This window comes from Thamnophis sirtalis, unplaced genomic scaffold, assembly GCF_051295495.1.
Source record: "Thamnophis sirtalis isolate CommonGarterSnake01/CBP01778 unplaced genomic scaffold, rThaSir2_p1.2 scaffold_4, whole genome shotgun sequence".
In the NCBI taxonomy this organism is placed as follows: Eukaryota; Metazoa; Chordata; class Lepidosauria; order Squamata; family Natricidae; genus Thamnophis; species Thamnophis sirtalis.
In genome coordinates, this window is record NW_028261384.1 from 126082228 (window position 1) to 126106261 (window position 24034).

A 24034-nucleotide genomic window follows, 5' to 3' on the forward strand; every position below is an offset into this window, starting at 1 on the left:
TATTGTGGTCAATACTTTAAGTTTGATAGAAAGTAATAATTTTGGTAATTTTTATTCAGTACTAGTTTAAAAAAAACAAAGACAATAAAAGGGCTTTGTTACAAATTTCCTCCCATTTAAGATTCCCATCACTATTCCACTATAGGAAAACACAAAACGGATGGATTCAGGCAACCACACCGAGTTTGTTCTTGAGGGGTTAGTAGAGACCAGGGAACTGCAAGTGTTATTGTGTATCCTCCTTTTGATCTTCTACATCATCATTCTTCCTGGGAACCTTCTCATCATTGTGACTATTTTGAAAGACCGCCAATTGGGAGCTCCCATGTTTTTCTTCTTGGGCAACCTGGCTTTCATGGACATTTGCTACAGCTGTGTCACCCCTCCAAAGATTATAGTCAACTTCTTCTCTGGATGCCAAACTATCTCATTCAAAGGTTGCCTGACACAGCTTTTTTTCATCCACTTTCTAGGTGGAGCTGAGATCAATCTCCTTATTTCCATGGCAGTTGATCGGTATGTGGCTATCTGCCACCCATTACATTATGTTACTATAATCACCAAACCAGTGTGCTGGGCTTTAGTGGTGACTGCATGGGCTGGAGGATTCACACATTCCATAATTCAGGTCATTATCATCCTCCCACTTCCTTTCTGTGGTCTCAATAAACTGAAGAATTTCTTCTGTGATGTCACCCAAATAATCAGGTTGGCTTGCACCAACACCTACAATCTAGAATTTGCTATGTTTATCAACAGTGGACTTGTAACCACTGGATGCTTCGTCCTCCTCCTCATTTCCTATGGGGCACTGCTGGTCAAAGTGAGGACAGGTGCCAGCCAAGGGAAGACCAAAGCATCTTCTACTTGCGTCACTCACATCATCATCGTTTTCATCATGTTTGGTCCAGCCATTTACCTCTACTGTCACCCCTTCTGTGACTTTCCCTTTGACAAAATGGTGGGCTTTTTCCACGTTGTGGTTTTCCCTTTGATGAACCCCATGATTTACACCCTGAGGAATAAAGAAATCAAAGTTGCCATGTGGAGACTGTTGAAGAACCGCAACATCTAGTGGGAGAAGTCAAAGAAGTTTATTTTTATTGGCACATTGTTCAGTTTCATTGTACTGGACTTACAATATAGTACAGAAAGTTTCTGTAGTGTGACTGTCAAAAGTTCATCTATCGAACATTGATAAGTAATTCTATATTTTTAATAAATAAAAGTCAAATCCTTCTTTATCTAATAATAAAATCTGTTGATATGAACAATCATTTATTTTTTTAGATATGTTGGTTTCTCATACCAGATTATTTTAAACATATACCATATTTTTCAAAGACATACGGACTATAAGATCCACCAAGATTTTAAAGAGGCAAATTTTAAAAAAAGTTTTTGAACTCTGCAGACCTCCCAAAAATGCCCCATTTTTCACAAAAACAGGCCCATTTCTTCTAAACAAAAAAGGGAACCCATAGTCTTTAGGCAGTTTATAGAGTGCCCCTGGGGCTGGGGGGCAAAAATGAAAAAAGAACTGCCCATTTTTCACTAATTTCTTGCTCTCCCCAGCCCCCAGGAGCACTCTGAAAGCCTCCTAAAGGCTATGCATGGCCATTTTTGCAAAGAGGGTTGGTTTGGGGGGGGGGCAAAAATGCTGTATTCAGTGTATAAAATGCACCCAGATTTTCATCCTCTTTTCCAGGGGTGGGTTTCTCGCCCCATTCCAACCGGTTCGGTTGGAACGAGGCCGGCAGCGTCCTCGCGCATGTGTGCGGCATCCTCGCGCACACGTGCGGTGTGCGTGTGCATGTGCGCGGTGCACGCATGCGTACTAGCATCTGTGCGATGCTCCAGCTGCTCCTGGAGGATCGCACAGGCGCTGTATGCGTCCTGCGTATGCGTGGAAGCGCAGAATTCATCAAAACCGGGTAAGGAGCGGGCGCGGGTGCGCGGCGCGCCCGGGCACGGGGGGGGGCTTTGCCGTTCCCGGAAGTTACTTACTTCCGGGTTTGGCGACCAACCGGATCGCAGGGACTGCTGCGAACCGGTTGAAACCCACCCCTGCTCTTTTCTGAGAGAAAAAAGTGTATCTTATACTGTGATAAATATGGTACATGAGGGTAACACCATAGGTAAACATATGCTCTTCATAATTTTGAGGCTCACCAATAAGCAGAAAACCAATTTTTGATGACTGAGTCATGTATTGATTGCCATAAATCTAGTATAATAATTTCCCAACCTGAACAATTCTCAAGTCTTTGGTTGCCACCATTCTCAATAATTAATGTGTTGGCTAGACAATTATGGAAATTAAAGTTCACATATTGGGGAGTCGCCCAGGTCAAAAACCATTTCTGGAGACTACATATTATTCTTGTAATTCTTCTTGAAAGCAAGAAAGATGGTTTATTATTGCCTTCTTTGGGTAGCCTTAACCATTTTCCAGTATGCATCTTAGAATTCTTGCTCTCCCCAGCCCCCAGGAGCACTCTGAAAGCCTCCTAAAGGCTGGTCATGGCCATTTTTGCAAAGGGGGTTGGTTTGGAGGGGCGGAAAAATGCTGTATTCAGTGTATAAAATGCACCCAGATATTCATCCTCTTTTTTGAGGGAAAAAAGTGTGTCTTATACTGTGATAAATATGGTACATGAGGGCAATACCATAGGTAAACATATGCTCTTCATAATTTTGAGGCTCACCAATAAGCAGAAAACCAATTTTCGATGACTGAGTCATGTATTGATTGCCATAAATCTAGTATAATAATTTCCCAACCTGAACAATTCTCAGGACATTGGTTGTTTCTCCATTCTCAACAATCACCATGTTGGCTAAACAATTATGGAAATTAAAGTTCACATACTAGGGAGTGGCATAGGTCAAAAACCATTTTTGGAGACTGGATGTGATTCTTGTAATTCTTCTTGAAAACAACATAGAAGTGGTTTATTATTGCCTTATTTGGGTAGTTTTTATAATTTTCCAGTATACATCCTAGAATTCTTGTTGAATCTCCCATCAAAGCATTAAGCAGGTTATTATTATTGGTGAGTGGGTGGGTGTTAATGTTTAGTTCTATCACAGTGTGGGACTGATAAAAGCTTAACAGTTGAAATCCCAACTAAGGACCTAAGAGCTGTTAAGGTAGCATCTACTGGATATAGAAAGTTCTGAGTAGGGTGCTTTTTTGCAAAGTCAGTATAAGATAAAGATTCCCGTCGCACGTGTGTGCCAGTCATTCCAGACTCTAGGGGGTGGTGCTCATCTCCATTTCAAAGCCGAAGAGCCAGTGCTGTCCGAAGAAGTCTCTGTGGTCATGTGGCCGGCATGACTAATGCCAGTATTCAGGTCTAATAAGTTCAAAATTTCAATGTATCTCGGCAACCCTTTGGGTGTTGCTACTATTGGTACAACCATTGACTTCTTCCTCCACAATTGCTTAACTTCAATTTGGAGATCGCAATATTTTATTACTTTTTCCAGCTGGTTCCCTTCAATCCGTGCATCACCTGGTATTCCAATATCAATAAACATTTTTATTTTCTATAATAGTGATGTCATGTGTGCTGTGGGATATTCATTTTCTAGGTGCAGTTGAGATCCATCTCCTTATTTCCATGGCAGTTGATTGGTATGTGGTTATCTGCCACCCATGACATTATGTTACTATAATCACCAAACCTGTGTGCAGGGCTTTGGTGGTGGCTGCATGGGCTGGAGGATTCACACATTCCATAATTCAGGCCATTATCATCCTCCCACTCCCTTTCTGTGGTCTTAATAAACTGAAGAATTTCTTCTGTGATGTCACCCAAATAATCAGGTTGGCTTGCACCAACACCTACAATCTAGAATTTGCTATGTTTATCAACAGTGGACTTACAACTGCTGGATGCTTCATCCTCCTTCTCATTTCCTATGGGGCACTACTGGTCAAAGTGAGGACAGGTGCCAGCCAAGAAAGACCAAAGCATCTTCTACTTGCATCACTCACATCTTCATCATTTTCATCATGTTTAGTGAACAAAACTGCTGGCGCCCATTAATCAGCAAAAGTAGCCTACAATACTGCATTCTAATCACTGAACCCCATGGCTCTTAGATCATAAAATTAGGGGGGAGGGAATCCATGAAACTGTTCAAGAGATAAAGATTGCTTGGCTTTCTCTGGAAGACGGGGCATAAGTAAGTAAGTAAGTAAGTAAGTAAGTAAGTAAGTAAGTAAGTAAGTAAGTAAGTAAGTAAGTTAATCTTGGGGACTGTTTTGAGAAACAGAACACTAAATACAAATAGACTTTGTGAAGCCAGCACCCTCTTCATTAGGTGGACTATAATTCCCATCATCCTACCGTTACGTAAAGAGATGGGCTTTGTGATTCAAGACAGCTGCAGAATAATTGCTTGGAAAAATCCTCTCTAATGAATAAACTTAATGCAAAATTGCTTCTCAAAAAAAGTTTGCCTGGAGTGAACTTTTAATTAGGTCCTTGGAGGCCAGCAGAAGGAATTGTGCACAAGGGCCCAGTTTATCCAGGGACACCCCCAATCTTCAGGCTTGCTCAAAGGAGAAGTAATATACTTGTGGAGATGAATACTTACTCAATACTTAGAACAAAAGTGGTAAATGACCGTCTTACCATCCTCTTCTTTCTTCTCTTCCGCAAATGCATCCAAGTGCCCATCCCACCCACAATTCCTAACCCTACGAAGAAATGTGAGCAAAAGGTTGACCTAGGAGTAGGACGAGAGCTTCAGAGGCTGAATTCACTTCCTATAAACAGTCCCCAATTGTGTTCCATCTGTTCTTTATTATTTTATTTTCCTGTGTTTTTTTCTTCTCCCATCATTGAAGAATGGGTTGGTTTCTTGAAGCTACCACTGAATATTCAAATTCATCTTGGAACATTCACTTTTTTTCAACTTTTTAAATGGACATAGATTTTAAATGAGACAGAAGTGCACTACCTAAAAAACATCTCATAGAACCTGCACATGCTTAGCACTGGGCTAATAATTTTCTATCTCCAAATTCAAACAAATAAACAATCAAGTGCTTTGATATTTGAAAAACAAGGTTATTATTATTCAATGTCTTGTCTCTCTCCTTGTGACTAAATTGATAGAAACCTAGATATTTCTACTGCTTCTGCTATCATCACATTGAAACATATAATTAGGTGTGAGTTCAGAAAGGGTTTTTTTTTTTGGAAATAGATGCATTTAATGGGAGAAAACAGGGTCTGAGAAAGCATCTGTGGCCATCTCACCCACAGATGATAAGATGATCAGGGGAAGCTAACCAACCACAAATTTATCAGACGGCTAACTAACAACCACAATAAAGTCTCTACCAGAGGTTGCATTGTAGGAAGCAAGCAAAGTTAAAAAAGTGGACAGAGGCAACATCTGAACTAAGGTAAGGTTTGACGTGTTACTACTTTTAACAGCAATTTTATTTGCTGATATTATTCCATTTTCCATATCCATGTCGGCTGCTGTTGTTTGATAGTCTATTTTTTTAAAAAAAATAGTTTTTGATAAACATTTTTACCTTTAAAAACAGGGAAAAAACAGAACAAAAAAAGAAAAAAACAAGAGAAACACAACAATATACAAAATAGTTATATAGCCTTGCATAACTCTATTGGCACACATGTGTAGCCTTTGTAATTCTCCGTTCTACACTGCCTCCCTTTCTGTTTTAACCTCTGTAATAATATAATAACAGTTGTACTCACAATTATAACAATATTAAATTTCCTCCCATTTAAGATTCCCATCACTATTCCACTATAGGAAAACGCAAAACGGATGGATTCAGGCAACCACACCGAGTTTGTTCTTGAGGGGTTAGCAGAGACCAGGGAACTGCAAGTGTTATTGTGTATCCTCCTCTTGATCTTCTACATCATCATTCTTCCTGCGAACCTTCTCATCATTGTGACTATTTTGAAAGACCGCCAATTGGGGGCTCCCATGTTTTTCTTCTTGGGCAACCTGGCTTTCATGGACATTTGCTACAGCTGTGTCACCCCTCCAAAGATGATAGTCAACTTCTTCTCTGGATGCCAAACTATCTCATTCAAAGGTTGCCTGACACAGCTTTTTTTCATCCACTTTCTAGGTGGAGCTGAGATCTATCTCCTTATTTCCATGGCAGTTGATCGGTATGTGGCTATCTGCCACCCATTACATTATGTTACTATAATCACCAAACCAGCGTGCTGGGCTTTAGTGGTGACTGCATGGGCTGGAGGATTCACACATTCCATAATTCAGGTCATTATCATCCTCCCACTTCCTTTCTGTGGTCCCAATAAACTGAAGAATTTATTCTGTGATGTCACCCAAATAATCAGGTTGGCTTGCACCAACACCTACAATCTAGAATTTGCTATGTTTATCAACAGTGGCCTTGTAATCATTGGATGCTTCGTCCTCCTTCTCATTTCCTATGGGGCACTGCTGGTCAAAGTGAGGACAGGTGCCAGCCAAGGGAAGACCAAAGCATCTTCTACTTGCATCACTCACATCATCATCGTTTTCATCATGTTTGGTCCAGCCATTTACCTCTACTGTCACCCCTTCTGTGACTTTCCCTTTGACAAAATGGTGGGATTTCTCCACACTGTGGTTTTCCCTTTGATGAACCCCATGATTTACACCCTGAGGAATAAAGAAATCAAAGTTGCCATGTGGAGACTGTTGAAGAACCGCAACATCTAGTGGGAGAAGTCAAAGAAGTTTATTTTTATTGGCACATTGTTCAGTTTCATTGTACTGGACTTACAATATAGTACAGAAAGTTTCTACAGTGTGACTGTCAAAAGTTCATCTATCGAACATTGATAAGTAATTCTATATTTCTAATAAATATAAGTCAAATCCTTCTTTATCTAATAATAAAATCTGTTGTTATGAACAATCATTTATTTTTTAGATATGTTGGTTTCTCATACCAGATTATTTTAAACATATATCATATTTTTCAGAGTATAAGACGCACGGACTATAAGATCCACCAAGATTTTAAAGAGGCAAATTTTAAAAAAAGTTTTTGAACTCTGCAGACCTCCCAAAAATGCCCCATTTTTCACAAAAACAGGCCCATTTCTTCTAAACAAAAAAGGGAACCCATAGTCTTTAGGCAGTTTATAGAGTGCCCCTGGGGCTGGGGGGCAAAAATGAAAAAAGAACTGCCCATTTTTCACTAATTTCTTGCTCTCCCCAGCCCCCAGGAGCACTCTGAAAGCCTCCTAAAGGCTATGCATGGCCATTTTTGCAAAGAGGGTTGGTTTGGGGGGGGGGCAAAAATGCTGTATTCAGTGTATAAAATGCACCCAGATTTTCATCCTCTTTTCCAGGGGTGGGTTTCTCGCCCCATTCCAACCGGTTCGGTTGGAACGAGGCCGGCAGCGTCCTCGCGCATGTGTGCGGCATCCTCGCGCACACGTGCGGTGTGCGTGTGCATGTGCGCGGTGCACGCATGCGTACTAGCATCTGTGCGATGCTCCAGCTGCTCCTGGAGGATCGCACAGGCGCTGTATGCGTCCTGCGTATGCGTGGAAGCGCAGAATTCATCAAAACCGGGTAAGGAGCGGGCGCGGGTGCGCGGCGCGCCCGGGCACGGGGGGGGGCTTTGCCGTTCCCGGAAGTTACTTACTTCCGGGTTTGGCGACCAACCGGATCGCAGGGACTGCTGCGAACCGGTTGAAACCCACCCCTGCTCTTTTCTGAGAGAAAAAAGTGTATCTTATACTGTGATAAATATGGTACATGAGGGTAACACCATAGGTAAACATATGCTCTTCATAATTTTGAGGCTCACCAATAAGCAGAAAACCAATTTTTGATGACTGAGTCATGTATTGATTGCCATAAATCTAGTATAATAATTTCCCAACCTGAACAATTCTCAAGTCTTTGGTTGCCACCATTCTCAATAATTAATGTGTTGGCTAGACAATTATGGAAATTAAAGTTCACATATTGGGGAGTCGCCCAGGTCAAAAACCATTTCTGGAGACTACATATTATTCTTGTAATTCTTCTTGAAAGCAAGAAAGATGGTTTATTATTGCCTTCTTTGGGTAGCCTTAACCATTTTCCAGTATGCATCTTAGAATTCTTGCTCTCCCCAGCCCCCAGGAGCACTCTGAAAGCCTCCTAAAGGCTGGTCATGGCCATTTTTGCAAAGGGGGTTGGTTTGGAGGGGCGGAAAAATGCTGTATTCAGTGTATAAAATGCACCCAGATATTCATCCTCTTTTTTGAGGGAAAAAAGTGTGTCTTATACTGTGATAAATATGGTACATGAGGGCAATACCATAGGTAAACATATGCTCTTCATAATTTTGAGGCTCACCAATAAGCAGAAAACCAATTTTCGATGACTGAGTCATGTATTGATTGCCATAAATCTAGTATAATAATTTCCCAACCTGAACAATTCTCAGGACATTGGTTGTTTCTCCATTCTCAACAATCACCATGTTGGCTAAACAATTATGGAAATTAAAGTTCACATACTAGGGAGTGGCATAGGTCAAAAACCATTTTTGGAGACTGGATGTGATTCTTGTAATTCTTCTTGAAAACAACATAGAAGTGGTTTATTATTGCCTTATTTGGGTAGTTTTTATAATTTTCCAGTATACATCCTAGAATTCTTGTTGAATCTCCCATCAAAGCATTAAGCAGGTTATTATTATTGGTGAGTGGGTGGGTGTTAATGTTTAGTTCTATCACAGTGTGGGACTGATAAAAGCTTAACAGTTGAAATCCCAACTAAGGACCTAAGAGCTGTTAAGGTAGCATCTACTGGATATAGAAAGTTCTGAGTAGGGTGCTTTTTTGCAAAGTCAGTATAAGATAAAGATTCCCGTCGCACGTGTGTGCCAGTCATTCCAGACTCTAGGGGGTGGTGCTCATCTCCATTTCAAAGCCGAAGAGCCAGTGCTGTCCGAAGAAGTCTCTGTGGTCATGTGGCCGGCATGACTAATGCCAGTATTCAGGTCTAATAAGTTCAAAATTTCAATGTATCTCGGCAACCCTTTGGGTGTTGCTACTATTGGTACAACCATTGACTTCTTCCTCCACAATTGCTTAACTTCAATTTGGAGATCGCAATATTTTATTACTTTTTCCAGCTGGTTCCCTTCAATCCGTGCATCACCTGGTATTCCAATATCAATAAACATTTTTATTTTCTATAATAGTGATGTCATGTGTGCTGTGGGATATTCATTTTCTAGGTGCAGTTGAGATCCATCTCCTTATTTCCATGGCAGTTGATTGGTATGTGGTTATCTGCCACCCATGACATTATGTTACTATAATCACCAAACCTGTGTGCAGGGCTTTGGTGGTGGCTGCATGGGCTGGAGGATTCACACATTCCATAATTCAGGCCATTATCATCCTCCCACTCCCTTTCTGTGGTCTTAATAAACTGAAGAATTTCTTCTGTGATGTCACCCAAATAATCAGGTTGGCTTGCACCAACACCTACAATCTAGAATTTGCTATGTTTATCAACAGTGGACTTACAACTGCTGGATGCTTCATCCTCCTTCTCATTTCCTATGGGGCACTACTGGTCAAAGTGAGGACAGGTGCCAGCCAAGAAAGACCAAAGCATCTTCTACTTGCATCACTCACATCTTCATCATTTTCATCATGTTTAGTGAACAAAACTGCTGGCGCCCATTAATCAGCAAAAGTAGCCTACAATACTGCATTCTAATCACTGAACCCCATGGCTCTTAGATCATAAAATTAGGGGGGAGGGAATCCATGAAACTGTTCAAGAGATAAAGATTGCTTGGCTTTCTCTGGAAGACGGGGCATAAGTAAGTAAGTAAGTAAGTAAGTAAGTAAGTAAGTAAGTAAGTAAGTAAGTAAGTAAGTTAAAATTCTTGGGGACTGTTTTGAGAAACAGAACACTAAATGCAAATAGACTTTGTGAAGCCAGCACCCTCTTTACTGAGTGCACTATAATTCCCATCATCCTACCATTTCGTAAAGAGATGGGCTTTGTGATTCAAGACACCTGCAGAATAATTGTTTGGAAAAATCCTGTCTAATGAATAAACTTAATGCAAAATTGCTTCTCAAAAAAAGTTTGCCTGGGGTGAACTTTTAATTAGGTCCTTGGAGGCCAGCAGAAGGAATTGTGCACCAGGGCCCAGTTTATCCAGGGACACCCCCAATCTTCAGGCTTGCTCAAAGGAGAAGTAATATACTTGTGGAGATGAATACTTACTCAATAATTAGAACAAAGGTGGTAAATGACGGTCTTACCATCCTCTCCTTTCTTCTCTTCCCCAAATGCATCCAAGTGCCCATCCCACCCACAATTCCTAACCCTAGGAAGAAATGTGAGCAAAAGGTTGACCTGTGAGTAGGACAAGAGCTTCAGAAGCTGAATTCATTTTCCATAAACAGTCCCCAATTGTGTTCCATTTGTTCTTTGTTATTTTATTTTCCTGTGTTTCTTTCTTCTCCCATCATTGAAGAATGGGTTGGTTTATTAAAGCTACCACTGAATATTTAAATTCATCTTGGAACATTCACTTTTTTCAACTTTTTAAATGGACATAGATTTTATATGAGACAGAAATGCAATGCCCAGAAAACATCTCATAGAACCTGCACATGCTTAGCACTGGGCTCATACTTTTCTATCTCCAAATTCAAATAAATAAATAATCAAGTGCTTTGCTATTTGTAAAACAGGGTTATTATTATTCAATGTCTTGTCTGTCTCCTTGCGATTAAATTGATAGAAACCTAGATATTTATAGTGCTTCTTCTATCATCACGTTGAAACATATAATTAGGTCTGAGTTCAGAAAGTTTGTTTTATGGAAATAGATGCATTTGATGGGAGAAAACAGGGGCTAAAGCAGGCACTTAGGAGCTATATCTGAATTTCTTTAAGAATGTACACTTAGACCCAGTTAATTCTAATGTCAAAAGTCGCTCCAAATTCCATGTTTGCACCCAGTTCTTTTTTCTCCAGTTTCACTTCAAACCTGATTCTCAGATTGGGAGGGAGGGAAGGAGGATGCAAGGAAAGAGACTTCCAACTTTGAAGGGGCATTTTCTATGTTTGGTCTGATGTATGATTACTACCCTATCCCCAGGATAGCTAGCCAACCACAAATTTAACAGAAACCATAATATAATTCCTACTAGAGATTGCACTGTAGGAAACATGCAAAGTGAAAAAATGGTCAGGAGTAACATCTGAACTAAGGTAAGGTTTGACGTGTTACTACTTTTAACAGCAATTTTATTTGCTGATATTTCATTCCATTTTCTATATCCATGTCTGCTGCTGTTTTTTGATAGCCTAATTTGCATTTCAAAGATTGCTCTAATTCACATTATGAGTTATTGTTGCTGCTAGTTGCAAAGCTATGTCCGACCCATCACAACCTCATGGACAACGTTCCTCCAGGCCTTCCTGTCCTCTAGCATCCTCTGACTTCCATTTAAGCTCACGCTGACAGCTTTGGTGACTCCATCCAGCCACCTCATTCTCTGTCGTCTCCTTCTTCATTTCGCTCTTTCCCATCATTAGGCTCTTTTCCAGTGAGTCCTTCCTTCTCCTTAGGTGCCCAAAATATTTGAGTTTCCTCTTCAGGATCTGGCCTTCTAAAGAGCAGTCAGGGTTGATCTCTTCTAGGACTGACCAGTTTGATGGCCTTGCAGTCCAAGGGACTCGCAGGAGTCTTCTCCAGCACCGTAGTTCAAAGGCTTCAAATCTTTGGCACTCAGCCTTTCTTATGGTCCAATTTTCAAAGCCATATATTTCAACTGGGAAAACCATAACCTTGACTAAATACACTTTTGTTGGCAGGGCAATGTCTCTGCTTTTCAGCATGCTCTCTAAGTTTGCCATCAAAGCATCTTTAATTTCTTGGCTTTTGTTATCATGTTATGAGTAGGATAGTTTTTTAGAGGTTGGGCTGACTTGAGAAGCAGGCAATGCATCTCTTCAATAAAGGAATGAATACAGTTTATATAAAACTGAGAAGGTCCTTAGGGCACAATGACTTGAAAGATCTTTCCTTCCAGATAAATCCGCTAAGCGGAGCCCCAAAAGATGTGCTTGAAACTAAGTGCTTTTTAGTCCCAGCCAACTCTTGAACAAGTCTTAAGCTCACTTTTAACTCCTCAATTTAGTAGATGAGAGTCAACGCTCTTTATTATAGGCAAAAACAAAGCCTTCTCAAATTGGGAATTTTCTGTAAACAAGAAGGCCTTTGAAAGACCTCGATTGTTTTACCAATAAACACTGGTCCTACCTGTCCTATTCAGAACGGTACTGGTTATAATATGCTAGTTTTGAAATGAATTGGATCTCTCTTCCATTTGATTTTGAAACATCAAATGGCTCAGAGAGAGGAACAAGTAAAGTGACCTGTGGACACTTACTTTCCAAGTGCTGTAAGCATGTCCATATAGAGAAGTAGAAAACAACGGATTTATGGCACATTATATGTGAGCTGCAAACTGCAAGAGAAAAAAACCCCAAAGAGCAGTAAAGATTGACACTATTTTCTCTTACCAAGAAGTGGTGTTTGTAAGCATGATATTTCTTTTCATCCATTTCAGAATCCCATCACTATTCCATCCCATCACTATTACACTACAAGAATACGCAAAAAGGATGGACTCAGGCAACCACACCGAGTTTGTTCTTGAGGGGTTAGCAGAGACCAGGGAACTGCAAGTCTTATTGTGTATCCTCCTCTTGATCTTCTACATCATCATTCTTCCTGGGAACCTTCTCATCATTGTGACTATTTTGAAAGACCGCCAATTGGGGGCTCCCATGTTTTTCTTCTTGGCCAACCTGGCTTTGATGGATATTTGCTACAGCTGTGTCACCCCTCCGAAGTTGATAGTCAACCTCTTGTCTGGAAACCAAACTATCTCATTCAAAGGTTGCCTGACACAGCTTTTTTTCATCCACTTTCTAGGTGGAGCTGAGGTTGCTCTCCTCATGTCCATGGCATTTGATCGGTTTGTTGCTATTTATTACCCACTGCATTATACAACTATAATAACCAAGCCAGCTTGCTGGGCTTTCGTGATGGCTTCATGGGCTGGAGGATTCACGCATTCCATAATGCAGGTCATTCTCATCTTCCCACTCCCTTTCTGTGGTCCCAATAAACTGGACAACTATTTCTGTGATGTCACCCAAATAATCAGGTTGGCTTGCGCCAACACCTACAGTCTGGAATTTGCGATGTTCATCAACAGTGGCCTTACAACTGCTGGGTGCTTCATCCTCCTTCTCATTTCCTAAGGGGCACTGCTGGTCAAAGTGAGGACCGGTGCCAGCCAAGGGAAGACCAAAGCATCTTCTACTTGCATCACTCACATCATCATCGTTTTCATCATGTTTGGTCCAGCCATTTACCTCTACTGTCACCCCTTCCGTGACTTTCCCTTTGACAAAATGGTGGGATTTCTCCACATTGTGGTTTTCCCTTTGATGAACCCCATGATTTACACCCTGAGGAATAAAGAAATCAAAGTTGCCATGTGGAGACTGTTGAAGAACCGCAACATCTAGTGGAAGAAGTCAAAGAAGTTTATTTTTACTAGCATATTGTTCAATTTCTTTAGCTTGGACCCCATAAGTTATATTGTCATCTCTATAGAGTGACTTGTCAACATCGGAGATTATGTATAATATTGACATGCCATTCTATTTTTAATAAATGTAAGTCAAATCCTTCTTTATGTAATAATGACATTTGCTAATATGAGCGTTCATTCATTTTTTAAAATATTCTTGGTTTCTTATACCAGATTATTTTAATCATGTACATAACATCAACATCATATGTGAACACATGCTCCCCAGAGGTGAAATGCTACCAGTTCACCCAGTTAGTAAACCAGTAGTAAAAAAAAAACTTTAAAAAGTTTTTAAACGGTCCCTACCATCGCAGGGCACAACTGATTAATGCACAGCTGATCGTGGGGGGTTTTTTAAACTTTTTTTGGCATTTTTTTACTAGATAGTAAATGAATGCTAAAGAAAAGTTTAAAAGAGGTTCCCAAGATCTTCTTTGCTACAATCAGCTGTGCCCCATGATGATAGGAACCTTTTGTGTGTGTGTGAAGTCCAGCTGCTTTTGCATTGTGTGTGAGTCAGTTGTGTAGCTTTTGTGTTATTTTTGTGTCAAGTGTGATAGTTGTTTTTTTGAGCTCTCTGTGATTCTTTGAGTCACAGTTTGTTGTCCGCCCAGTCACATGACCAAGCCATGACCACCCAGTCACATGACCACCAAGCCATGCCCACCAAGATACACACACAAAATTGGTTGGGAAAATTTTTGAATTTCCGAAATTTTTGAATTTCCATAACTTTCACGATCATCTCCATAACTCTTCATAACTTTCAGGATCATCAACAAAAGAGAAAAACAATTTTGGGTAACTGGCTCATGTACTGATTGTGATAAATCTAAGGTAATAACTTCCCAACGGGACAATTCACATGATATCGGTTGCCACGATTCTCAACAATCACCATGTTGGCTAGATAATTATGGAAATTGAAGTTTACATATTAGGGACTTGACCAGATCAAAAACCATTTCTAGAGACTGGATGTTATTCTTATAATTCTTCTTGAAAGCAACATAGATGTTATTTATTATTGCCTTCTTTGGATTGTTTTAAAAAATTTCCAGTATAAGGCTTTGAATTCTTGTTAAATTCCCCATCAAAGCATTAAAACCTCTGGCCTTATATAACATTTTTTTAAAAAAAGACCTATGTAAACCAATTCTGATGCAATACAGTACAAATGGAATAATTTTCAAATATTCAAAGGATACTTTTTTATTTTGCATGGAAGATAAAACTGTAGAAATGTGCACAGAGATTTTTCTACTCGAGTAGGGGCTTGGACTAGAAGACCTCCAATGCTCCTTTCCAACTCTGTTATACTGTAAGCATCCAACTGTTCATTTCAGAATCGAATCATAATTTAAGTGTTCTACTGATGGATGAGGCTTGTGATATTTGTCCCCATTATTTCTACAAAAATTCCTTGATCCTTTTAGATAAATTTCTAAAGTTTTGAACTATTTTGTATTTAAAAAAATATATAAGCCCACTTAATTTGCCCAGGGTTATTACTCTTGCAATCTTTGGCTGGAACCAAATATATCATATGCTTCATCGAGGAAAAAAAAGCTGGATTTCCATTAAGAAAAATTAGAATAGTTAGCCAATATACTATAATTTCAAAATTCATAGGTTAGGGCCAGTGATGGGTTTCAGAATTTTTTAGAACCTCTTCTATAAGTGTGGCCTGCTTTGTGGGAGTGGCTTGCCGGCCATGTGACTGGGTAGGAGTGGCTTGCCAGCCATGTGACCGAGTGGGAATGGCTTAGCAATCATGTGACTAGGTGGGCGTGGCCAATTTGTAAAATGTGGTGAAACTCACTTAACAACGCTCTTGCTTAGCAACCAAAATGTTGGCTCAGGAACTCTGGCATTTGAAGCATGCATGTCTTAAAGCTGTCAAGTTACAAGACCCTTGCACCCCTAACCCTTTAGAAAAAAAAACTCAGGGGTGTTCAAACTTGACAGCTTCCTTCTCTCACTCTTCACCTTGACAATGTGCGGATGGGCGGGGGAAGAGAGCTGGAACAGATTCTAAACGGCACAGTAGATTTGTGGAACCACTTCTAGAGAAGAAGTTAGAACTGGCAGGAAGCCACCCCTGGTTAGGGCTCATTTTAACAACTTTATGATTGGCTTAACGACCATGGCAGAAGAGGTCATGGAATCAGGCACAGTTCACTTAATAGAGTCGAGTCCCAAATGTGATTGTAATTAGAGAACTAACTTCATCCACAAAAGATGGAATCGAACAGGAAGAAAACCTTAAGAGCACTAAATATGCAATTCACTGTGAGTTCTTTTTTCAGACTACCATACTTGGGGCTGCAAAGTTGAAAAAAAAAGTAATGGGATGGTAAATACAAAACCAATTGCCTATCATACACTTTTGATTAACGCCTCTGAAGGAGCAATATACTGGAGTGAAAAACTTGCTTAATTCAGCCCAGGTGTAAGAAGTGGAAAGTGTTGCGTGCTTTCTCTTTTCATAAAGACATCTTCAACTCCTTGTTTCTTTTTGTATCTTTTTTGTATTTCAAGTTTTAAAAAAGTCCGATTCTTGAATGAGTTAGAAGAACACCCACAGTAATGAAAGAGGAGAGTTTTAGTCCATAGGTTACAGAGAATAATAAAAGAAAAAATAGAAGAAGAAAACTTAATCCATTCATTTTAAAAGGCTTGCATAAATTCCATCCATGAAGATAGCATTTAAAAAGTAAGATACCCCACTGTCCAAAACCATTCCAAATTTAATTCCGCTGCTTATTTCTTCCATTCTCCAATTTAAATTAATTTTAAGTTTTTTATAGGCAGTCTCTTTTTAAAACGGTAAAAATTCATCAACAGCTGGAAACACTTTCTCTTTCTGTATCCTTCCATTTTGGAACCATCCTGACTTCATCAGCCTTGGCTGTTTTTTGTTTGTCACTGGCTTGAAAAACTTCCCTTGCCTCGATCAGAGACTTTGCCATGTCCCTGAGATCAGCAAGACCTATTCTTCCTGTTCACCATCTCTGCGGGACAGTTTAGGTCCAATTGGATCACCCAGTGGCAAAAGGATCAGCCGTAAGTCCGTATCATTGCAACATTGGCTCCTCCCCCCTCTTCCAAAAAAAGAATAATTTATGTTGTAAACTAGATAGGATAGAAATAGAAAATAATTATTATTATTAATTTTTTTATATATTTTGTTTTGAAACACAAGCAGATTATAGATGAATAAACATGCAAAAATTCACATTCTATATCTCAACATGTCACAGCATGGAAACCCATATCTTTTTGGATGGTTTTGGTAGATTAAACAAGTTATATTGTAATCAATAAAGATGATTAGTCCACCATTATTCTGAGGGAATTCATTCATTCATTCATTCATTCATTCATTCATTCATTCATTCATTCATTCATTCATTCATTCATGTTTTATGTAGTGTATATTGGAGGTGGTGTATATTGGAGGTGGTGTATATTGGAGGTGGTGTAGTGTATATTGGGAGCTGTGTGCAGCAAAAGTTCATTTTAATGTAAGGCAATTAGTGTACATTCAAAGTGACAATAAAGTTATTCTAAGTTCTAAGTTATCTACCGCACACAGTGTTTGCAGTTGATGAGCGATGCCTAGCCATGAATAAAAAGTGCATAAAAATCCTATTTCTTGATTCTTCATGTGTATAAATTGTGAGCAGTTTCTAAGCTGGAACAAAGTTTGCTATCTCTCTTTTTTTCCTCCTCTGACCCCTCTGCACCATCTTTGGTATTCCATACAAATGTTTTAATAAGATCCCTTGAGAAGAATAGAAGTCTAGTGTCTCCATATTGGTTTTCTGGAGTTGCTACCAAGGAAATGTTCTCTAGAGCTGCAAGAAAGAAAACTAATTATAAAGAGATTTGGATCTTTTCTCTTGTCCTTTCCCTCCCCAAAAGGAGAATGGGATCTGGTTAGATTCTTTCTTTCTTTTTTCTTCCTTCTTTTCTCTTTCTTTCTTTCCTCCTTCTTTCCTTCCTTCCTCCCTTTCTCTTTACTTCCTTCCTTCATTTTCCTTCCTTCCTTCCTTTCTTCCTTCCTTTCCCTCCTTTCTCTTCCTTCCTCTTTCTTTCTTTCTTCCCTTCCTTCCTTCCCTTCCTTCCTTTCCTTCCTCTTTCATTCTTTTTCCTTCCTTCCTTTTTCTTTCTTTCTTTCTTTCTTTCTTTCTTTCTTTCCTTGCTTCTATTTATTTGTTTGTTTGGTTGCTTGCTTGTGCTCAAAGATTATGAGTACCAAAGCTGAACCTGTGATATTTGAATCATATCAGGGGCTGAATTCTAACAACCTTGTTCAAATGCAGGGTCCTCTCTCCTATTTTTTACACTTTCTGTCCATTTAGCCATTCACCTGGCATCTCCTGCTGCCTTTTTCCCAGATCCTTTTTTAAAAATGCATCATCCATTTAATTTCCAACGCAAGCCTTCTCCAACCCGGTGCCCTCTAAGTTCATTGTGCTTGAACTTCCTAACTTTAACTTTTGTGGGTGCCTTCAAGTCAGGTTTTGACTCCTGTTGACTGCCTTGAACATCCCTATAAGAAGAGACTGGACTGCCATCTGTCAGAAATGGTGTAGGATCTCCTGCTTGGGCAGAGGGTTGGGCTAAATGACTTACAAGGTCACTTCCAACTCTGTTAATCTGTTAACTGTTAAAGTTGGCTTGGAAAGATTTTTTGGGGATGTGGTTTGTCACTACCTGTTTCCTAGGCTGAGAGAGTGTGACTGGCCCAAGATCATCAAATTGGCTTTATGTCTAAGTGGGACTAGAATCCACAATCTACTTGATGATGCAACCATTACACCAAACTTGTTTCCCTCCACAATAAAAGAAAAGTTGCACACAGTGATTGGATTTATCACTTACTGAACTGGGAAAAGCTACCTTGACTATAGGGATGCAGTGGCTCAGTGGCTAAAGATGCTGAGCTTGTCGATCAGAAAGGTCGGCAGTTCGGCGATTCGAATCCCTAGCACTGCATAACAGAGTGAGCTCCCATTACTTGTCCCAACTTCTGCCAATCTAGCAGTTCGAAAGCATGTAAAAATAGGAACCACCTTTGGTGGGAAGGTAACAGCATTCCATGAGGCTTCAACATTTGGTCATGCCGGCCATGTGGCCACAGAAACTTCTTCGGACAGTGCCTGGGTCTTCGGCTTTGAAACAGAGATGAGCACTGCCCCCTAGAGTCGGGAATGACTAATACATATGTGCAAGAGGAACCTTTACTTTATCTTGACTATTCTTTTCCTTCTTTTCTCCCTCTTTCCTTGCTATAACCAAATCACTCATTTTTGTTTACTTCTTTGGTTTCTATAATTTCACTGAGGAGCTCATTCTTGTATTCCACCTCCTTTTCTCAACAAAGATCTGTAAGCTGGATTGGATTGAGAGGTTAACTGGCCCAAGATCACTTAATTTACTTAGGCAAGCATTGGGTACTTCTAGTCTAATGAAAAGTAGAACTCAGGATGACATGATAGCAGTCTTCCAATATCTCAGGGGCTGCCACAAAGAACAGGGAGTCAACCTATTCTCTAAAGCACCTGAAGTTAGGACAAGAACCAATGGATGGAAACTAATCAAGGGAAGAACCAACCTAGAACTAAGGAGAAATTTCCTGACAGTGAGAACAATTATGCAATATAACAGCTTGCCTTCAGAAGTTTTGGGTGCTCCGACTTTGGAGGTTTTAAAGAAAAGATTGGACAACCAGTGACGTGCAGTCAGGGGAGGCAGAAGAGGCAGGGCCTCACCACTGTCACCATGAAAAGAAAAAAAAATGTAAAAGGAAAAAGGCTGAGCTATTTGCTGCCAGAGTCACAGTGGATGACTCTGCTTAGTGCTTAACTGTTTAAAAAAGCCTCTAAAAAAGTGCCCTCTGCAGGAGGAGGTGGGAGAACCACGTGCCTCATTTAGTCTGATTTTATGATCACTCGAACAGAGTTAAGCAAGGGTTAAAAGGCGAAAAATTCCTTATGTAGATGAGGCACGTGGTTCTCTTGCCTCCTCCTGTAGAGGGCGTTTTTTTAAGAGGCTTTTTTAAACAGTTAAGCAGAGTCATCCTTGGGGAACTCTGGCAGCAGCTAACCCAGCCTGACCTCAGCAGCTCTTGCTTTTTTCCTTTTATATTTTTACATTTTCATGATGGCAGGCAAGAGCAGAGTTGAAATCCTCTGTGATTGTGAAACAACTGGAAAAGCTATGTGGGTCGGAGGGAGAGGGAGAAATTCAAAATTAATGTAATTTGTAAGTAATTGTAAGTAATTTGTGTTTGTGTGTGTTTGTTTCTTCATTCAAACAAACTCTCTCTCAATTTGAGAGAGAGTTTGTTTGAGAAGAGAGGGAAGGGGATAGGAGAGGCAGGGAAGGCAGCCCGCCAGCTTTCTTTCTCTGTATCGGGGCAGCCCGCCAACAGAGGTGGGTCTTTTACCCCCATAGGATGCCTCTATGTAGGACATAGCAGCAGGGCGGGCAAAAGCCACTTTCTTTCTTTTTGCCTCACCAGCCATAAACCTCACCGCACGTCACTGTGGACAACTGTATATCTTAAATGATACTGGGTCTCCTGCTTGTGCAGAGGGTCGAACAAGACCTCCAAGGTCACTCCACACTCTGTTTTTTTAATTAAACTTCCATACCTAAAGTTAAGTGTCAGGGTTCCAAGTAATAAATCAATAGCAAGCAAGACTCCAAGGCATGTAGATTCCTCAAAGAATACTTTTATTTGGAATTATCCTATTGGCACATATCTGGTGAAAACCGACTCTAAAGTCTCCCTCAGTTTTCACCAAGTTAAAAGTTTTCCCACTTTCTCAAAACGTGGGTCCAATCCCCAAAAGGGCTGGCAGTTGAGTGACATCAGTCCGCCTTCGTCTAACCAGGTGTGAGAATGACCTTGATTCCCAATAATTTTGTTTTGTTTTGGCTATGTGTTCCTCTCCATCTCAATTCCCCCGTCCCTTTCCCTCAGCTCCAGTGTGATGACATAGAAGTGGTAATAAAAGGCTTCAGCCAGGTCAGCCTCAGAGTTAACAGTAGTACTATTTTAATAAAAGTCTCCCAATCCCAACACTTCAACTACTACACCACATTGTCTCTTATATGTCCAGGGAGGACGTGCTTTCCCAAATGGTTTTACTCTTCTACCTTTTTTCAGTGGCTTTTGAGAATAGCTACACCATGCTGTCCTTGGTGGCCAAGTATTTTCTTAACTAACTCTCTTGAGAGCAATAAAGCACCAAGGAATGGGAGTCTGCTTCTGCTTCCAGAATTATTGGCAGATATTTTTTTTAGTTCCTAATTTGCTAATCGTCAATACATTGTGCTGCCATAACATATGTCTTGAGCAGTTCCATCTAGTTTCAAGCAGAGCTGTAGGAAAAGTGGCTGCCACAGTCCTCAAAGAAGATCCGTTTTGTGTTTGCAGGTGAGTAAAAATTTAGAATGAGTTGAAGGAACCCTTCTACCTCTAGCAAAAGACAAACACAAGGCTACTTGGCATGCCCGCATCTGCCTCGAAACTGTGAGATCCAAGTAATATTTAGAATTTCTCACTGAGGATGTTGATTTTCCTTTTCTTCCTTCATTCTCTTGTATTTTTAGGACATTCCTTTTCTTGACTATATACCTGAGAACAAGAATAATAATTTTGTATTGTTATGTAAAGTGTTCTGGATGTCCTCACAGCTGGAGTCCAAGCTATGGTTGAAATAACTACATGATGAATAATATCTAAATGTTCTAGAGATGAAGAGAGTAGAACAAACTAGAGAGAAATGGAGGTGATGGGAGAGAGAGAAAAAGAGAGAGAGACAGGGAGAGGAAGAAAGAAGGAGAGAACAAAAACAGATACCCTATAGAAAAAAAATAAGTAGGTTATGGATTCCAGAGGAACATCATTAACTTGCTTTCTACATGTTGCAATAGCTCTTATATCAACGTAGTATACAACATCCGAGCTGTGTGAAGTATAACTAATTAAAATTAACCAAATATGGCTCTCAAGTCTTAGTTTTCTACCTTTAGCTTAGTTTAGTTATAGATAACTATGAGTAACTATGATAACTATGAGTCATTCAACTTCTGCTCTTATATATATACAAAATGCATATTGGAGAACGGTCTGTTTCATCACATAGACAAACCTTGGAGCAGAAGTGCAGAATCCACCATGATTTGGAGATGATAAGTGGCGCAGTGGTTAAAATGCAGCACTGCAGGCTACTGCTAGATCAGCAGGTCAGCGGTTCAAATCTCACCGGCTCAGGGTTGACTCAGCCTTCCATCCTTCCGAGGTGGGTAAAATGAGGACCCAGATTGTTGGGGGCAATATGCTGACTCTCTGTAAACCGCTTAGAGAGGCCTGAAAGGCCTATGAAGCGGTATATAAGTCTACTGCTATTGCTATTGCTATAAGTGAATAATATCTGGATCATTAGGACGGATAAGAAGGCAAATGATCCACAAGTCAACCTTAACTGGACTTCACCTGCGATGGAAGTAGCTCATTCACCAAACTGTTTCACCTTCCCAATCTTCTAGGTAAGAAGTGAATGGCATGGAGAAACAACACTATGGTGACCGAATTTGTTCTGATGGGCCTCTCTTCATCTTGGGAAATGCAGCTGTTCTTGTTTATCTTCCTCCTCCTCCTTTATGCAGTAACTCTCTTCAGCAACATCCTCATCATCCTGGCAACTTCCAAGAACAACCATCTTTCCAACTCACCCATGTTCTTCCTGTTGAGCCATCTGGCTTTCCTCGATATCTGCTTGGCCTCCTTTGCGACACCCAGGGCTCTGCTTGGTTTCCTTACCCAGCATCAAGCTATCTCCTTCCAGAATTGCATGACACAAATCTTCTTCCTTCACCTCTTTGGAGGCAGTGAGATGCTTTTGCTAATAGTTATGGCCTATGACCGATACGTGGCCATCTGCCATCCTCTCCACTATGCTTCAGCCCTGAGCCGGCGCCACTGCATGGGCTTTGTACTAGCCTCTTGGACGGGTGGGCTCCTCCACACCAGTGTGCAGTTGGGCTTCACTCTAAGTGTTCCATTCTGTGGGCCCAATCAGATAGACAGCTTCTTCTGTGATATCCCCTTGGTCATCAAGTTAGCCTGTGTGGACCCTTATCCTTTAGAAGTCATGATGGTGACCAACAGTGGCATTTTATCCTTGGTGTGCTTCGTGGCATTGCTTGTCTCCTATGGACTCATACTATCCACATTTCGTTCCAGGCAACACTCCGAGAGTTCCTCCAAGGCTTTGTCCACGTGTACTTCGCACCTCATGGTGCTCATCCTGTACTTTGGACCTTGCATATTCATTTACCTGCGCCCTCATGCCCGCTTCATGTTTGACAAAGTGATCTCTGTCTTCTATACCGCAGTTACCCCTTTTCTCAACCCTGCTATCTATGCGCTGAAGAATAAGGAGATGAGGGCTGCAATGGGGAAGCTGGTGGGAAGACGTTCGGGACAGGTCTCTGCACAAACTCTCGTTCAACCAGCAGGAAGACTTTCCTGGTGGAGGCACAAAAAGAACTGGTGTCCACGCAAGCCAGTCTTGAACACAGTGTCAGTGTTACAAATTGTATAATCTATGGATTGTTGAATTAAAGGGTTGATTTGAAATAAATGGTCAAACGACAGGAACCACTATAAATCTAAATTAGGGACATTAATAAATTTATCCATTTTCCCCTTACATTAATCAACTATGGAACAAAGTTCTCACTTTAAGTCCTATCTTTAAAACATAGGAGATAGAATAATAGGATTGGGAGGAGGCTTGGAGGTCTTCTAGTCCAACCACCTGTTTAAGCAGAAGATCCTGCATCATTCTGAGCAAATGGCTCTCCAGTGTCTTTTTGAAAACTTCCAGTGATGAAGCACCCACTGGTAAGCCATTCTACTGATTAATTGTTCTCACTATCAGGCAATTTCTCCTTATTTCTTGGCTGGATCTCTATTTAATGATCTTCCACACATTATTTCTTGTCCTGTCTTCAGATGCCTCGGAGAAGCACCTTTGGCCAAGTATTGTGTCTCTTGCCTTCAAAGTAAGTTATGAGGACAAGCAGAGACATGTGCCCAGTCTAGCCTACAGCCCTGGAAATTCCTCATAACCCCCCAATTCCTGCTTAGCTTCTTAATATCAGCCAAAGACTGATATCACTTAGCTATCACTTTGAATTGAGCTTGACCTTCAAAAACTTGCCAATGTGATGGAAATGGTGCCACAAGTTTCTTCTAGGGTCTTCTAGGTTTTTGGTCTCATCAGTCTAAGACAGGGGTCTCCAAACTTTAAGACTTGTGACAGATGATAGAATACTTA

The 24034-nt window shown here is 40.5% G+C and overlaps 4 protein-coding genes across 4 annotated transcripts; all 4 read left to right on the forward strand.

Annotated features, from left to right (window-relative positions):
* The first annotated feature begins 160 nt into the window (after positions 1-160).
* LOC148046419 (olfactory receptor 4N2-like) lies at positions 161-1075 on the forward strand. Its single transcript, XM_087712022.1, has one exon. The coding sequence runs from the start codon at positions 161-163 to the stop codon at positions 1073-1075; it is 915 nt and encodes a 304-aa protein (XP_087568148.1).
* Positions 1076-5820: 4745 nt separating this feature from the next.
* Positions 5821-6735, forward strand: LOC148046420 (olfactory receptor 4N5-like). Its single transcript, XM_087712024.1, has one exon. The coding sequence runs from the start codon at positions 5821-5823 to the stop codon at positions 6733-6735; it is 915 nt and encodes a 304-aa protein (XP_087568150.1).
* Positions 6736-12687: 5952 nt separating this feature from the next.
* Positions 12688-13602, forward strand: LOC106546090 (olfactory receptor 4N2). The gene is given in 1 exon segment (XM_014062866.2): positions 12688-13602. A coding segment is annotated over 1 exon segment (915 nt).
* An 8647-nt stretch (positions 13603-22249) lies between these two features.
* On the forward strand, positions 22250-23296 carry LOC106546083 (olfactory receptor 4K3-like). Its single transcript, XM_014062859.2, has one exon. It carries the CDS (start codon positions 22250-22252, stop codon positions 23294-23296), a length of 1047 nt encoding a protein of 348 aa, XP_013918334.2.
* The last annotated feature ends 738 nt before the right edge of the window (positions 23297-24034 follow it).

What these genes read in the sequence shown, in the direction of transcription:
- LOC148046419 (XM_087712022.1), top strand. Translation starts at nt 161, where the DNA reads ATGGATTCAGGCAACCACACCGAGTTTGTTCTTGAGGGGTTAGTAGAG.
- LOC148046420 (XM_087712024.1), top strand. Translation starts at nt 5,821, where the DNA reads ATGGATTCAGGCAACCACACCGAGTTTGTTCTTGAGGGGTTAGCAGAG.
- LOC106546083 (XM_014062859.2), top strand. Translation starts at nt 22,250, where the DNA reads ATGGCATGGAGAAACAACACTATGGTGACCGAATTTGTTCTGATGGGC.